The sequence below is a fragment of the Pelophylax lessonae genome, assembly GCF_965119305.1.
Source record: "Pelophylax lessonae genome assembly, chromosome: 3".
Classification (NCBI taxonomy): Eukaryota; Metazoa; Chordata; class Amphibia; order Anura; family Ranidae; genus Pelophylax; species Pelophylax lessonae.
The window spans coordinates 604,280,612-604,297,411 of record NC_138770.1 but is presented as its reverse complement, the minus strand read 5'-3'; the positions used below and the strand labels follow the sequence as shown (position 1 = coordinate 604,297,411).

The 16,800-nt window shown below is 46.3% G+C and overlaps 1 protein-coding gene across 2 annotated transcripts in view; it reads right to left on the bottom strand.

The window, feature by feature from the left end:
- Positions 1-863: 863 nt before the first annotated feature.
- The window catches only part of LIN9 (lin-9 DREAM MuvB core complex component), a 120,105-nt gene continuing 104,168 nt past the window's right edge, over positions 864-16,800 (bottom strand). For both annotated transcript variants that reach the window (XM_082251640.1, XM_082251641.1), the window contains exon 15: positions 864-1,203. In XM_082251640.1, coding sequence (XP_082107766.1) covers positions 1,098-1,203 — 106 coding nt within the window. In that variant the 3' untranslated portion in view covers positions 864-1,097. The remainder of the gene's footprint in view (positions 1,204-16,800) is intronic.

The following is a 16,800-nucleotide window of genomic DNA, read 5'->3' as shown; positions in this document are numbered from 1 at the left end:
CCCCACAGTTGGTACATATTTCTGCCTAATGCAAAATAGATCTCTTGGGATTAAATTAGCAGAAAAAAAAAAATCCAGCATTGACGATACATGGCAGAGCGGATACCAAACTTGGTCATGAACTCCTAGAATCCTTTTGGATGAGGTCAAGAGCACATGCATAGTTAACACCCAACTAAGGTTTCAGTTGAAAACAGCTAAACACATTCCAGGTAAATAAAAAAGTAGGAAAGCCCTCCTTCTGCTAGCATGCAGAAGAAAAAACTTGTGTGCCAAGTGGAAGTGGTTGTCTCCCTGGCAGATCCCAGCTGAGACAAAGCTAGAGCTCACAAACAGCAGGGAGTATGGGCTTTGCTGATTGGAGATCTCCAGTTCTAACAAGGGGTATATTGGACCTCTGAAGAGAGACCACTGCTTCCACACACAGCAAGGATCCTTTACAGCATGCTGGCAGGGGACAAGTTTTTCTACTCAGTTTGACTACTTTAAGATCCTGGACATCTTTTGATTGGACGCACCTGGAATATATTTTACAGATTTAAACGAAAAAGTTTAGGCAACCCCTAGCAACCAATTAGAATGACTTCTTTTTGCTGGACGGAAGGCTGGAATATTAAATGTAGAAGATAAAGGAGTCTCTATACCTGCTGTACAGTGTGGCTGTGATCTCTGCTTAAGCTGACAGCTTCATTTTAAAAACTTGTTTGTCATGATAGTGCATGGGCATTAGTTTGTGGGATTCACCGAAACAATGCCAGCTCAAAGGATGACCACCTACAATTCTCATTTGTTTTCATGCAGTGAAAGAAAATAATGCAGCTGATGACAAATAAGAATGATATCACCACGAGCCACGCAGGACAGCGAGGAGGGATGACGAGGAAAAAAAAACGACTATGAAGAAAAGAAACGAAGAGTGCTCTTTCCACAATATCTGTAGACTGGGTGGGAAGCAGCCTGGAAACTCAGTCCCTGCTATTGTTTGCCGTGTGTATCCATAGGACAAAGTAAATAAAATACGTCAAGTTTGTAATGCTGGTTCGTTTGTAATACAAAGAAGAGTCCATGTTTCTTCTATAGACAAGTATGCCAGATTGTCAGTCCCTGTTGGTGTTATTAGCTGAGAAGGCATGGAGATTTCCCATTTGACTCAGGCCGCTCTGGATATGTGCTACGTGGATCTCCACATTATTCTGAAAACAACTGCAAGAAAAAACACAGATGGGTGCCATCACATTCTAAGGTCAGCAGGATTTCTAATGCAACAAAACTTTTGTTAATTGGTAAGAACACTGCCAGCAAGAGTATGGTGGACTCTAGTACAGGGCATATACATGGTCATAGATGCTATGACTGGACTAGGCATTTGCAAAAGCAAGGCCTTAGTTGAACAATTAAATCAGAACCAGACAGGGTAAATCAGACGATTTTTCTAGCTAATGGCATATAGAAATGGATCGAAATTCAGCAGGTACCAAGCAAATTTTGATTAGTGTGTAGCTATACCTGTTTGACAGAAGTCGCTCATTAGATCGAATTCTGTTGATTGAACCTAAAAAACTTTTGTTGATTGGTGGCTGAAGCCACCGATTAGTATACTCTGTCAGTGTAAAGTTCAGCTCAATGGAATTTGTTCCATTTCCTAATTTTTTCCAATTAGCTTACTTGTTGAACAAAACAAAAAAAATAAAAAAAAATCTATGGCCAGCTCATGTACCATGCATCTTGTGGGTGTCTGCTTTTGTTCAGGGCTTTTTAGTTTAATTTTTTACAAATGTGTTGCAACCTATCTGTTCTTTCTGAGCTTGGACCCATGAAGAATTACCACTCAACTAGCATATTATAAAGGTGCATTTAAAAAAATGAGAACATCTAAAAGTTAATTTATCTCAGTAATTCAATCAAAAAATGAAACTCCTATAGATTCATTATACACAGAGTGATATAGTTCAAGCATGTCTTTCTTTTAATTTTGATGATTAAAGCTTACAGCTAGTGAAAACCCAAAATTCAGTATCTCAGAAAATTTTAATATTGTGAAAAAGTTCAAAATTGTAGGACTCCCGGTGTCACACTCCAATTAGCTAATTAACTCAAAACACTTGTAAGCGGTTTCCTGATCCTTTAAATGGTCTCTCAGTCTGAATCAGTAGATTACACAATCATGGAGAAGACTGCTGACTTGACAGTTGTTCAGAAGACAGTCATTGACACCCACCTCAAGGAGGGTAAGTCGCAAAAGGTCATTGCTACAGAAGATGGCTGTTCACAGAGTGCTGTATCCAAGCATATTAACGGAAAGTTGAGTGTAATAAAAAAGTAAGGCGGAAAAAGGTGCACAAGCAACAGGGATAACCACAGCCTTGAGAGGATTGTGAAGCAAAGGCTGTTCAAGAATTTGGAGTGGACTACGCCTGGTGTCAGTGCCTCAAGAGCCACCACACATAGACTTATCCAGGACATGGGCTACAACTGTCGCATTCCTTGTGTCAAGTCACTCCTGAACCAGACACAATGTCAGAAGCATCTTACCTGGGCTAAAGAGAAAAAGGACTGACTGTTGCTTAGTGGTCCAAAGTCCTCTTTTCGGATGAAAGTAAATTTTGAATTTCATTTGGAAATCAAAGTCCCAGAGTCTAGACTCTAGAGGAAGAGTGGAGAGGCACAGAATACAAGTTGCATGAGGTCCAGTGTGAAGTTTCCAGTCAGTGATGATTTGGGGAGCCATGGCATCTGCTGGTGTTAGTCCACTGTGTTTTATCAAGTTAAAAGTCAGCTCAGCCCTCTACCAAGAAATTCTAGAGCACTTCATGCTTCCCTCTGCTGACCAGCTTTATAGAGATGCGGATTTCATTTTTCAGCAGGACATGGCACCTGCCCACACTGCCCAAAGTACCAATACCTGGTTTAATGATTATGGTACCATGGTGTTGGATTAGCCAGCAAACTCGCCTGACCTAAAACCCATAGAGAATCTGTGGGGTATTGTCAAGAGGAAGATGAGAGACACCAGACCCAACAATGCGGACGAGCATTCCAACAGGGCCTCAGAAGTGCAACAGGCTCATTGATGCAGTAACTTGTGCAAAATGAGCCCTGACCAAGTATTGAGTGCATACTATACTGTTCATGGACATACTTTTCAGAAAGCCAACATTTCTGTATTAAAAATTTATTTTTTAATTGGTCTTTTTTCTGAGATACTGAATTTTGGATTTTCACTAGCTGTAAGCCATAATCATCAAAATTAAAAGAAAGAAATGCTTGAAATCTATTTATATTATATACAATGCTCAAAAAAATGAAAGGAACCCTTCTTAATCATAGCATCAAGTCAATTAACCACTTTCGGACCGCCCACGGCAGTTTTACGTCGCTACTTTGACGTTACATACCGGTGTTATTGCAGCAGATAGCTGCCATAACCCCAATATTTTCTTACAGGGTGGGCTGTCCTCCTTTACATAAAAGTGGTGCCAGTGGTGGATTCGCTGCGGGATCACTTTTATGGGTGGCGGGAGCAGGGAAAATGATCCGGTCCTTTCAGGTCCTAGGCAGGAATTTATGCTGGAGAAAAAAAAAAAAACTACTTTTTTTTGCTTTCACGTGCAGATGTGAGATCTGAGGTCTTTTTGACCCCAGATCTCACATTGAAGAGAATCTGTCCTGCATATTTCTATTACAAGGGATATGTTACATTCCTTGTAATAAGAATAAGTCCCCGTTCACACTAAGGCGACCTGGTCGCCTCACAGGTCGCCTTCCATAGGGAAGCTGCGGACCCGTTCTAATAGGAGCGACACAAGTCGCTCCGACTTAGAAAAAGGGTCCGGAGCTTCTTTGGGGCGACCTGGAGGCGACCGCCATAGACTTCAATGTTATGAAGTGCGTGCCGGCCGCTCAGAGGTCGCGGCGCGCTGCTTGCACCGCGACCTCGGAGGTCGCCCCAGGAAGTAGCGTCGCTTGTATGTGAACGGGGCCTAAAAGTGATGACATTTTATTTATTTTTTTAAAAGGGACAGTGTAAAAATAAAAAGGCAAAATAAATAAGAAAAAAAAAAAATAAAAAAAATTTCGAAATGCCCCGTCCCTCTGAGCCTGCGCACAGAAGCGAAAGCAATACACAAGTCGCACCCACATATGTAAACCTCCTCTAACTCTAAACTGGTAGCCTGAAGACATTTTTAAAGCGTCGCCATTCCATGAGCGTGCGCAATTTTGAAACATGACATGCTGGGTAACTATTTACTCGGCGTAACATTTTCTTTCACATTATAGAAAGAAATTGGGCTAACTTTACAGTTTTCTTATAAAAGAAAAAAAAAATGTATTTTTGTCTTTTTTTTTTTTGAAAAAATCCTTTTTTCTGATGTTCATTGATGGACACAGCAACATATCTTCTTTAGTCAAATGGATTATGCTGCACTTCCTAGGAGTAGGACACTAGGCGGAAAAGGGTTAACAAAGTTAACAGAACTTTAAACTACACCCATAGGGTAGTCCCAGGTAACAAGCAGTGTCAGAAGAATACATAATCCAACTCCACAGAGGGGTGGGTGCTGTGTCCGTCAATGAATATCATAGAAAATGATTTTACGGTAAGACAAATATCCAGTTCTCTCTTTCGTTCATTGACGGACACAGAGACATATCTTCATTAGTCTAATGGGACGTCCCAAAGTAGTATCAGCATGAGGGGTAGGAAACAAACACAGCAAGAAACAATTCCCAACAGGGCTAAACATAGCCAACTAGGTAAACCAGCTCATCTGACAAAAAAGTACACCCTCAAAGAAGACTAATCCTCTCCCAACAGCGGCCTGCAAACCTTTACAGCCAAAAGGAGGCATCCGCAGATGCCAACACACCCACCTTCTAAAAATTTTGTGAAAAAGTGCGCGGACGACAAGGTGGCCGCCTTGCAAACCTGCACAACTGACGACGAAAGTCCCAAGAGGCACTAAACACCTATATAAATTGCGCCATAACAGGGGAGGAGGATCCTGACCCTTAATGGAATAGGCCTGCATTACCCTCTGCCTATCCATCTGGAAATGGTCGCAGCAGACGCGGCCAGCCCCTAACTGAATCCATCTGTAAGGACAAATAGGGAATCTGATTTTTGGAACGACTCAGTTGTCGCCAGGTACAAACTGATTAGATGTGGCTCGGGCAAAGAGTGTAAGGCAAGATCTTTGGGGTGCTTAGGCTAAAACACAAGGAAGGTAACACATGCCTTATTTAAATGAAAACCAGAGACGACTTTTGGAAGGAACTGGCAGGAAGGAACTGGCAGTGGCGGGGCACCACTTTAACTCCGTGAACTACCAAGTAAGGTGAACGACAAGATCAGCTGCTAGCTCCGACACCCTAAGTGCAGAAGAAAAAGCCACCAAGACCACCTTCTGGGACATGTAAGCAGAGGAATCTCGTGAATATTTTCCAACAGCGGTTACTGAAGAACCGACAGCACCAAGATGAGAACCCACGAGGGCAATGGAAACACACTGAGGAAGCCAAGTGGCGAATACCTCGAAGAAAGGTGCGAACCACAGAAAAACGTAGCCAAAGGACAATTAAAGAAACCGCGAAGGCCGAACCTGGCCATCGGTGGTACCAGAGGCCAGACGCTGCTCCAAACTTCATTGGGGGGGAAGGTCAAAATCTGAGTCACCAAAAAGGAGCAGGGTTGAACCCCAAGAGATTCACATCCGCAAAATACGTTCTTCAAAACGCGATGGTAAAACTACCTAGAAGTAGATTTACCAGCTACAGCAGCATGGGGAATCACCGATTCAGACCACCCTCTAGCCTTCAACACCTGGCTTCCGACAGCCAAGTCATAAAAGCCAGTGACCGTAAGGCAAGATGGAAGATTGGCCCTTGAGCCAACAGATCTCTTTTAAAGTCTCCAAGCAGCAAACAACCGTATCAGATCTGTGTACCAAAACCGGCTAGGCCAGTCTGTAGCCACTAGGATGGCTGTAATCCCTTCTGCCTCTAGTCTATGCAGGAGTCTTGGCAGAAGTTCTAAAAGAGGAAAGAAAAGTAGCATTGCTTGCACCACCACAAAAAGACCTAGCAGGCGGTCTGGGAAAAAGGCAGGTTGGAAGGAAAGAACCTCTCTGGAGTAGAGGACTGAAGCTCGATCTTGTAGACGGGCCAGAAACAGCTTGTTGACCCACTTGTCTTGAATCAGGAATATCCATGGGTCCAGGAAAAAGGGAAAGACCCACTCCCCCACCCCAGATATGGGTGAGAGTGCCCCTTCAGGCAGAAGGGGTGTTTGCCTGCAGGTCAGGAAGGACCCATCTTCATACCAAACCAGGCCCTCATGGAACCTCCAGAGGAGATCTTTCCAGGGAGGCTCAGAACAGACGATTCCTCACAAAGGGAAGATCACATAAGGCCATCTGGAAAGTCTGGTCCGCAGACCAGCATGTTAGCCATATCCTGTACCGAAGGATCACTGTTGTCATAGACAGCCCAAAGACTAATGCCTCGTACACATGTTCAGATAATCATACGATAAAACTCGCTTTCGACCTAATCGCACGATAATCTGATCGTTAGTACACAGCTTTCGACAGCCGGTCCAACAAAATCCGAAGGGACAAACAGGAAAACTTCTGTTGTACGATAGCCTAGCAAACGACAATCGTTTAATCAGTACAGTATGCGTCCGCTAAAAATCGATCAACAAAGACCACGCATGATAGAAACACTAAACTAGCACGGAAAGAGCCTGGCTGCCATTGTTTTTGTTTTGCACCATCTGATATGTAGCTACACAACCAGAAAGCTTTTCCAGAATCTTACGAAAAAAATCCTACATTTATATGCATCGTTGAATTCGATATTAGTATCATGCAACAAAATGCGGACGATAAGTCATCCGATTATCTGAACGTGTGTACGAGGCATAAGGGAGCCGCATCCAGAGAGGCATCACAGACTAACTACAACCCCTGGACAACCAACTAGTCCACCAGCTCCACAAAAGCAGGAAGAATCTGTTCCCCCTCCAGATCCTTGTGCAAAAGCTTGCCCACTCGGGAAAGTCAGACACCATGCACTGGTGAACACCGGTCGAAGGACCGAAGCAGCCACAGAAGGCATGTGATCCACCTGCCAATTTTCCACTCCTGGAATTTGAACAGCGGAGAGAGCTGGAATATGGCGCTCTGCCCAACGTAGAATGCCTGCCATTTCCAAGGCCGCAAGGACACTCTTGGTGCCCCCTTGGTGATTGACATAAGCCACGGCCGTGGCATTGTCCGATTGAATGCGCACTGGACAACCCTCCAAGTGTTCGGTCCAATGGGCCAGGCATAGCCGGATCACTCAAACCAAAAAAGTCGGTGCAAAGCACCTGTCTCCTACGCTCTTGAGAGGTGTGATCCTCTAACCACCTCCAGCCACACTCATGCGGCTACCATAAACCTTCTACTCGGCATCACTGGAATGCGTCAGCCTTGCAACCCCTTACAAGACCAGGGTAGTCTGGGACCACTGAAATTGAAAAACAAACACAAGGGCGCACCGGCCTAGTGCATTATCCTCTAAAAAAACGGAATTTTTGTAAAATCTTACCTGTAAAATTCCTTTCTCTGAGTCCTCCGACAGTCGCCGCCTCTTCATATTCGTCACATATGGGGGTATTAGACTTTGCTCCGAAGGAGTAGCTAGGCAACAGAATATGTTAACATTAAAGCTTTTAACATATCCCACCCTCAAGGGGTGGTCCCCTCAGTCAATACCCTCCTACTTCCTGCAACCATATCTCAGTTTCAGTGGAATAGCAGTAGAGTATACAACCAAACCCCAAAAGAGGGGCGGGGGCGGCGACTGTCGGTGGACTCAGAGAAAGGAATTTTACAGGTAAGATTTTACAAAAATTCAGTTTTCTCTTACGTCCTCTGACAGTCGCCGCCTCTTCATATTCGTCACATATGGGGACGTCCCAAAGCAGTGCAAACATGAGGGGTGGGAAACGCATCCGCGCCGAAAGGCAACGCAGTCTCCGCATCAAAGAAAGGAACCTTCCCAAAGGAAGGAAACCAGCTGGGCTACAGGAAAAATAATTGCTCAACAGGAGCAACAACCCAGGAAAAGACAAATAACCAGGGGATAAAAAACTTATCCCAACAGCCAGAGGTCCCCAACAAGGGACCCTAGGGAATTGCCGCACTAAGAACCTTGCGGCCAAAGGAAGCATCCGCCGATGCCTGAACATCTACTTTGTAGAATTTTGTGAAAGTGTGCACGGTCGACCAGGTCGCCGCCTTACACACCTGGGCTACAGAAGCCCCATGACGACAGGCCCAAGACGTACTCAGAGATCTAGTAGAGTGCGCCTTCACAGGCACAGGGGGAACCTTCCCCTGCAAAGCATAGGCCTGTTCAATGGTCTGCCTGATCCATTTGGCGATGGTAGAGGCCTGGGAGGCTACAAGAAAATGGCCGCCATACATGTAGAACATGCGGCCGGAGCGAGTGTAGGCAAAATGGCGCCGTTTGGCGCCGAAACCGCCGCTCCACAGTACAGTAATGCACACATGTTATCCATATATAAAAAAACATGGTAGATCGCCGCAGCGATCGCTGTATAGTGCCCAAACATGTCACAAAACATGCCCCACAGCACACAGCTTCTCACACTGACAAGGCTGACACACATAGTGTCACACAGCTCCCCCCCCCCCTTGCAGCCCACAGCATGCAGCCGAGTGATAGGGAGACAAACAGTGAGAACAGAGGCAGGTTACACAGTCCCAGACTGACACCCCCCCCAGACAGACAGGTCCCCACATAGATACACTTACCTCACAATGGCGTGGGAGACCCGCACAGGCGAACAAGCCGCTGCACATGAGGCAGGGAGAGTCGCATACAAGACGCACAGAATGGGGGTTAAGAAACCGCACAGCGTCCAGTGAGGTAGCCACCTCACCAATCATCCCTGCACCGAACAGGGATGGGTTGTTCACTGTGCCAGGAGCGTTACCTGGCTGAACGCTCGATGGCAGGCTGGGAAGCCACTGACCCACGACCTGCGACCAGGGGGATCAGCCCGAGACCCAGCCCGCATGATCCTCTTCATCCGAAGAACTAACTAATGCTGACAAAAAGAACAGCTAAGTAAAGGTAGAGAGAAAACTCAAACAAAAATTCAAAAAAGAAGAAAGAGTCTGGGGCACAAAGCCCCAGCACAGAGAGAGCCAGCCACTCCTGACAAGCTAGACATTGAAACTGAGATATGGTTGCAGGAAGTAGGAGGGTATTGACTGAGGGGACCACCCCTTGAGGGTGGGATATGTTAAAAGCTTTAATGTTAACATATTCTGTTGCCTAGCTACTCCTTCGGAGCAAAGTCTAATACCCCCATATGTGACGAATATGAAGAGGCGGCGACTGTCGGAGGACGTAAGAGAAAAAGGTTTTATTGAATAAAAGGTATAAAAATACTCACAAACGAGTTCTTGATACAAGCATTTAAAATAGGTATGTTGCCATCAACATCAAGATCAAAAGGGTGTATCGTCCTCTGAAGCTGGAAAGGCTTACGCGTTTCGAGGCTTAACCTCTTCCTCTGCTTATCCGAATCGCTCTAAGCTCCAGGACATTGATCGGCAACCGGGATTCCTCCAGGGACGAGACTGCCTTAGCAGAGAAACCGTTGGTGAGCAGCACAGATAGGTATGTGAAGGTAGGCATCTTTGATGTCTATGGAAGCCAGGAAATCCCCCTGATGTAGGGAAGCCACCACCGTGCAAATTGATTCCATCTTGAACTTTTGAATGTGCCCTCCTTCCTGGGAACCCGTGGACAGGCTGGAATAAAACCTGTGAAAGTGTTCTGTGTATGGAACTGGAACTATCACTCCTTGTACCAGGTCCTGCACTGCCCCATAGAGCGCCCGCAAGTGATCCAGGGACAGACGGACATTGGAAGGGAAAAACTTGACCGGAGGGATGGATCGAAACTCGATCTTGTAACCAGACCATACGACCTCCTGAACCCATCTGTCTGAGATCCGGGCCAGCCACGGGTCCGAGAACCGGCAAAGGCATCCCCCCACTCCAGTTATGGGTGAGGACGCACCTTCAGACCGAGGAGGCCTTGTCCATAGGTCTGGAGAAACTGAACTTTTGTTTGCGAGACCAGGGTCGCTTGGAACCACCTGAAGGAGTCTTGAAGGGCTCTGTCTTATCGACTGACCCTGAGGAACGAAAACATTTTTTGTGAACCGAAAAGGACGGACTGTCTACGGCGAGAGCCCTTGTTAGTCTGTGGAAGAAAGGTACTCTCATCATGCAAGACCCTTAATAATGTTGTCCAGGGTAGCGCCGAACAGGCAGTCCCCTTGAAAGGGAAGTTCCGTTAAGGCCTTATTAAAAGTTTGATCCGCAAACCAACACTTCGCCCAGAGTATACGCTTGGTACTTTAATCAATTTTTTCTTGGCTCCACTCCACTACCTTTCATCAGAGTATACGCTTGATAACCACTGCCGAAACCAACAGTTGACCCAACAAAGGAGCAGTGTCTAGCAAGGCATCGCAAACAAATCGCAGCCCCTGCACCAGCTGGTCCAACAGCTACCCAAAGGCGGGAGGGACTGGCTTACCCTCCAAGTCACGGCATAGTAACTTCGCCCATTCAATCAGCCTCTGCATGACAAGGGCCATAGTAAACACAGGTCTCAGCACAGTCCTTGCCAGGGAGTACATACTGCGGGCCACAGCCTCCACCTTCCTATCCTCTGGGTCCTTAAAAGACGGGGATTCCTCCACCGGAATAACGGTAGCCTTATTCAGTCTGCAGACCGGAGGATCCACCTTAGGTGGTACCGTCGGCTTCTTAACCAGAGACTCCTCAAAAGGGTTCGTCTAGCAATCCGCTTAGACACAGTCTCGGACGGCCCCATTCTTTTGTGAGCAGGCCAGCAAAATAAGCAGGGAAGGGAAAAATCTTTTCCGCCCTGGGTGGCTTGTGGGTGCCGAAAGTAACCTGCAACCCCCAGGTGCGGCCGGAGCCTTATCCTCCAATTTCAGGGTTTCACGCACAGAAACAACCACTGCGTCCACCAGCGCCTTATCTTGCGCAGCGGTAGAGGTAGAAATGTCATCCTCACTACCAGAGGAGGCAGGGCGCTAGGTAACTGACCCGGCCGGGAGACCCACGTCTGCAGTGGCTGAGTCAGACTCAGAATCCAAAAAAAAAAAGACAGAAAAACAAAACAAAAAAAAACAAAAAACAGTCCCACTATGCTACAGCACCCCCTGAAGGTCAGGCATGCGCTGAAGAAAGACCCACAACAGAGAGAGAGAGAGAGAGAGAGAGAGAGACCCCAAAACTCACTGTCCCCAAAATGCAGCAGCCAGTCCCAGAATGTCTGCACGTGTCAGCAGCAGCTCTCCAAAAGGAAGTGAGCACTGAAACTGCACAGGGTGAAGGGAGGGGCTCCAACCACCGGAAAATGCCTCCAGCCACTCCCACCTAGATTCCCAGCAAAGAATCCACCGAAAAATGTCAGAAACGGGGTGTACCAAGATGGCCACCGTCACTGTAGCACACAAGGCTACAAGAAAATGGCGGCACCACGCAGCAAACGAGGACCCACAGGGGGATCCCCCAGACCTCTCAACCACAACACCATCGATCAGCAGGTAGGCTCTGGAAGAACTGCCCGAGGCCCCCCCACACGATCGTCCGAGTACCGCCGACGGCGCACTCCGAGACCCCCCATGCGGCCTGAGAATGTGGTCCCAGCCTCAGGTAGGCCCAAACAGTCCCCCGCTTGAGGGGGGCCCAAGAATTGGGAGGGTCCGACCGTCCAAGGGAGGGACCTGCGTCTACACCAAAATCCGCCAGGGAAGGAGGGGGGAACATTTACTCACAGTACCAGGAACACAGGCAGATGCCATCTCCTGACAGGACCCCTCTCCGCCCAAGTGGGGGGGCTGTCAGCCAAATAGGAACGCTGTGACACAGGCCTAGATCCTGTCGTGTGCGACCTGGCAAGACGTTTAACTCGCGGGGCCAGTCCCCGTCCAGTGGGACTATATCGCGGCCAGCCCAGAGCGGAGCTAAGGTCTGCGCGCGCTCGCTGGCCAGCTGGGGTGACCACTGGATCTATACATCCAGCCCCTCACCCAGATCCAGCATAGTTGCTTGTAGACCTCACAGGAAAAAAAAAAAAATTTGGAGAAAAAAAAGCTAGCTAATAAAAACTATCTACATAAAAAAACACTTGTGCCAGGACTAGAGATCCCAGCAAGGAACTAGGTCCTTACTCTTGATTAGGCAAATTAAAACGGACATCCTACGCAGGAAGAGGGTATACCCCCAGGGACTGCCCATAGGCGTAGCCAGAACTTTTTTCTGCCTAGTGTCCTACTCCTGTAGGGGGCAGTATAACCCTACTGATATGCATCAGAGGACTGTGTCCGTCAATAAACGATAAGAAATATACTGATTTTAACTTGTAAACAACAAGTGTCAGAAATAGGCTTGGTCCTTACGTGGTTAAAGTCTTGGGATATTAATCTGGTCAGTTAAGTAGCAGAGGGGGTTGGTAATCAGTTTCAGCTGCTTTTGGCGTTCATAAAAAATTTACAGGTGCACTAGATGGGCAACAATGAGATGACCCTCCAAAACACCAATGGTGGTGGAGGCCAATTATATTTTCCCCCCAACTTATCTTTTCCTGACTGTTTTTCACTAAGTTTTACATTTGGCTAGGGTCAGTACTGGTAGCATGAGGCGATACCTGGACCCTATAGAGGTTGCACAGGCAGTCCAACTCCTCCAGGGTGGCACATCAATATGATATTTGCCAGGTTTGCTGTATCTCCTACCACAGTCTCAAGAGCATGGAGGAGATTCCAGAAGGCAGGCAGTTACTCTAGGAAAGCTGGACAGGGTCGTAGAAGGTCCTTAACTAGTGTTGAGCGAACATGGACTGTATTATTCGTGTTCGTACCGAATAATTGAATTTTTTGTACCCGAACACGGACACGGACACTTTACTGTATGTTCGGGTAAAAATCCGTGTTTGGTCGTTTTATTTCCGGGTTTTGCATGCTTTGGCGCTCTTTTCATGGCGGGCTTTCAACAGCCAATCAACAATCGTTTAACTGGTGTGCCTTAAGCCATCCCAGCCATGCCTGCAAATGTCTCAGTAGCTGTGATTGGCCGTCTGAAGCATGTGACCAAGTCTTTATAAGTTCGAGGCAGCCGCAGCGGCGTCATTATGCTGCTTAGATTCAGGGACAGAGCACACATCAACGTGCTGGCTGCTGATTAGGGAAAGATAGGCAGGAAAAAACCATTTGTGTCCGGATAGAATTGAGGGACAGGTCGGAGTGTTTAGGCAGGGCGAGTTGTAGGCATTTTAGGGATAGAGTCTGCTGAATTATAGGGTCAGTGTCTTCTACAAACTACAATCGATATTGCTGTGTGGGGGGTGGGGTCTGCACTCAATCCTGATCTACGATCTCTTCTCAATCCTGTTAGGGACAGAGTCTGCTGAATTTTAGGGAAACTGTGTTCTACAAACTACAATCGATATTGCTGTGTGGTGTGGGATTGGAGATAGGCAGGTGTCAGTGATCCACATCCATTTTTCTGTGTGTGAGCTGCAGTGAACACAATCTTTTTGGGCTGCAGTGAACACAATCTTTTTGGGCTGCAGTGAACACAATCTTTTTGGGCTGCAGTGAACACAATCTTTTTGGGCTGCAGTGAACACAATCTTTTTGGGCTGCAGTGAACACAATCTTTTTGGGCTGCAGTGAACACAATCTTTTTGGGGTGCAGTGAACAAAATCTTTTTGGGGTGCAGTGAACACAATCCTTTTTGGTGTGCAGTGAACACAATCTTTGTGGGGTGCAGTGAACAAAATCCTTTGTGGGGTGCAGTGAACACAATCTTTTTGGGGTGCAGTGAACAAAATCCTTTTTGGGGTGCAGTGAACAACATCCTTTTTGGGGTGCAGTGAACACAATCTTTTTGGGGTGCAGTGAACAAAATCCTTTGTGGGGTGCAGTGAACACAATCTTTTTGGGGTGCAGTGAACACAATCTTTTTGGGGTGGAGTGAACAACATCCTTTTTGGGGTGCAGTGAACAACATCCTTTTTGGGGTGCAGTGAACAAAATCATTTTTGGGGTGCAGTGAACACAATCTTTTTGGGGTGCAGTGAACACAATCTTTGTGGGGTGCAGTGAACACAATCTTTTTGGGGTGGAGTGAACAACATCCTTTTTGGGGTGCAGTGAACAACATCCTTTTTGGGGTGCAGTGAACACAATCTTTTTGGGGTGCAGTGAACACAATCTTTGTGGGGTACAGTGAACAGAATCTTTGTGGGGTGCAGTGAACACAATCTTTGGGGGGTACAGTGAACACAATCTTTGTGAGGTGCAGTGAACACAATCTTTGTGGGGTGCAGTGAACACAATCATTGTGGGGTGCAGTGAACTCAATCTTTGTGGGGTACAGTGAACACAATCTCATACTTCTGAAGGTTTGAGGGTGCTGCCTGTTCCATACTCCCCCTACTCCTCATCTAGCCTTTTAGGGGTACAAACAATAGTAATTGGGGCCTAGTGTGGTTGTGTACGTGTGATATACATACACTTTTTTGGGATCATATTTTCTATTCCGCTATTTAATCAAAAACCTTTGGGGATCAGTTAAATTGGGGGATAGTCTGTGTTGGTACGTGTGAGAGAGATCCACCTTTCCAAGTTGTTGGGGTTCATCTCATACTTCTGAAGGTTTGAGGGTGCTGCCTGTTCCATACTCCCCCTACTCCTAGCCTTTTAGGGGTACAAACAATAGTAATTGGGGCCTAGTGTGGTTGTGTACGTGTGATATACATACACTTTTTTGGGATCATATTTTCTATTCCGCTATTTAATCAAAAACCTTTGGGGATCAGTTAAATTGGGGGATCGTCTGTGTTGGTACGTGTGAGAGAGATCCACCTTTCCAAGTTGTTGGGGTTCATCTCATACTTCTGAAGGTTTGAGGGTGCTGCCTGTTCCATACTCCCCCTACTCCTAGCCTTTTAGGGGTACAAACAATAGTAATTGGGGCCTAGTGTGGTTGTGTACGTGTGATATACATACACTTTTTTGGGATCATATTTTCTATTCCGCTATTTAATCAAAAACCTTTGGGGATCAGTTAAATTGGGGGATAGTCTGTGTTGGTACGTGTGAGAGAGATCCACCTTTCCAAGTTGTTGGGGTTCATCTCATACTTCTGAAGGTTTGAGGGTGCTGCCTGTTCCATACTCCCCCCTACTCCTAGCCTTTTAGGGGTACAAACAATAGTAATTGGGGCCTAGTGTGGTTGTGTACGTGTGATATACATACACTTTTTTGGGATCATATTTTCTATTCCGCTATTTAATCAAAAACCTTTGGGGATCAGTTAAATTGGGGGATAGTCTGTGTTGGTACGTGTGAGAGAGATCCACCTTTCCAAGTTGTTGGGGTTCATCTCATACTTCTGAAGGTTTGAGGGTGCTGCCTGTTCCATACTCCCCCTACTCCTAGCCTTTTAGGGGTACAAACAATAGTAATTGGGGCCTAGTGTGGTTGTGTACGTGTGATATACATACACTTTTTTGGGATCATATTTTCTATTCCGCTATTTAATCAAAAACCTTTGGGGATCAGTTAAATTGGGGGATAGTCTGTGTTGGTACGTGTGAGAGAGATCCACCTTTCCAAGTTGTTGGGGTTCATCTCATACTTCTGAAGGTTTGAGGGTGCTGCCTGTTCCATACTCCCCCTACTCCTAGCCTTTTAGGGGTACAAACAATAGTAATTGGGGCCTAGTGTGGTTGTGTACGTGTGATATACATACACTTTTTTGGGATCATATTTTCTATTCCGCTATTTAATCAAAAACCTTTGGGGATCAGTTAAATTGGGGGATAGTCTGTGTTGGTACGTGTGAGAGAGATCCACCTTTCCAAGTTGTTGGGGTTCATCTCATACTTCTGAAGGTTTGAGGGTGCTGCCTGTTCCATACTCCCCCTACTCCTAGCCTTTTAGGGGTACAAACAATAGTAATTGGGGCCTAGTGTGGTTGTGTACGTGTGATATACATACACTTTTTTGGGATCATATTTTCTATTCCGCTATTTAATCAAAAACCTTTGGGGATCAGTTAAATTGGGGGATAGTCTGTGTTGGTACGTGTGAGAGAGATCCACCTTTCCAAGTTGTTGGGGTTCATCTCATACTTCTGAAGGTTTGAGGGTGCTGCCTGTTCCATACTCCCCCTACTCCTAGCCTTTTAGGGGTACAAACAATAGTAATTGGGGCCTAGTGTGGTTGTGTACGTGTGATATACATACACTTTTTTTGGATCATATTTTCTATTCCGCTATTTAATCAAAAACCTTTGGGGATCAGTTAAATTGGGGGATAGTCTGTGTCGGTACGTGTGAGAGAGATCCACCTTTCCAAGTTGTTGGGGTTCATCTCATACTTCTGAAGGTTTGAGGGTGCTGCCTGTTCCATACTCCCCCTACTCCTCATCTAGCCTTTTAGGGGTACAAACAATAGTAATTGGGGCCTAGTGTGGTTGTGTACGTGCGAGATACATACACTTTTTTTGATCATATTTCCTATTCCGCTATTCAATAAAAACCTTTGAGGATCAATTGAATTGCGGGATAGTCTGTGTCGGTACGTGTGAGAGAGATCCACCTTTCCAAGTTGTTGGGGTTCATCTCATACTTCTGAAGGTTTGAGGGTGCTGCCTGTTCCATAC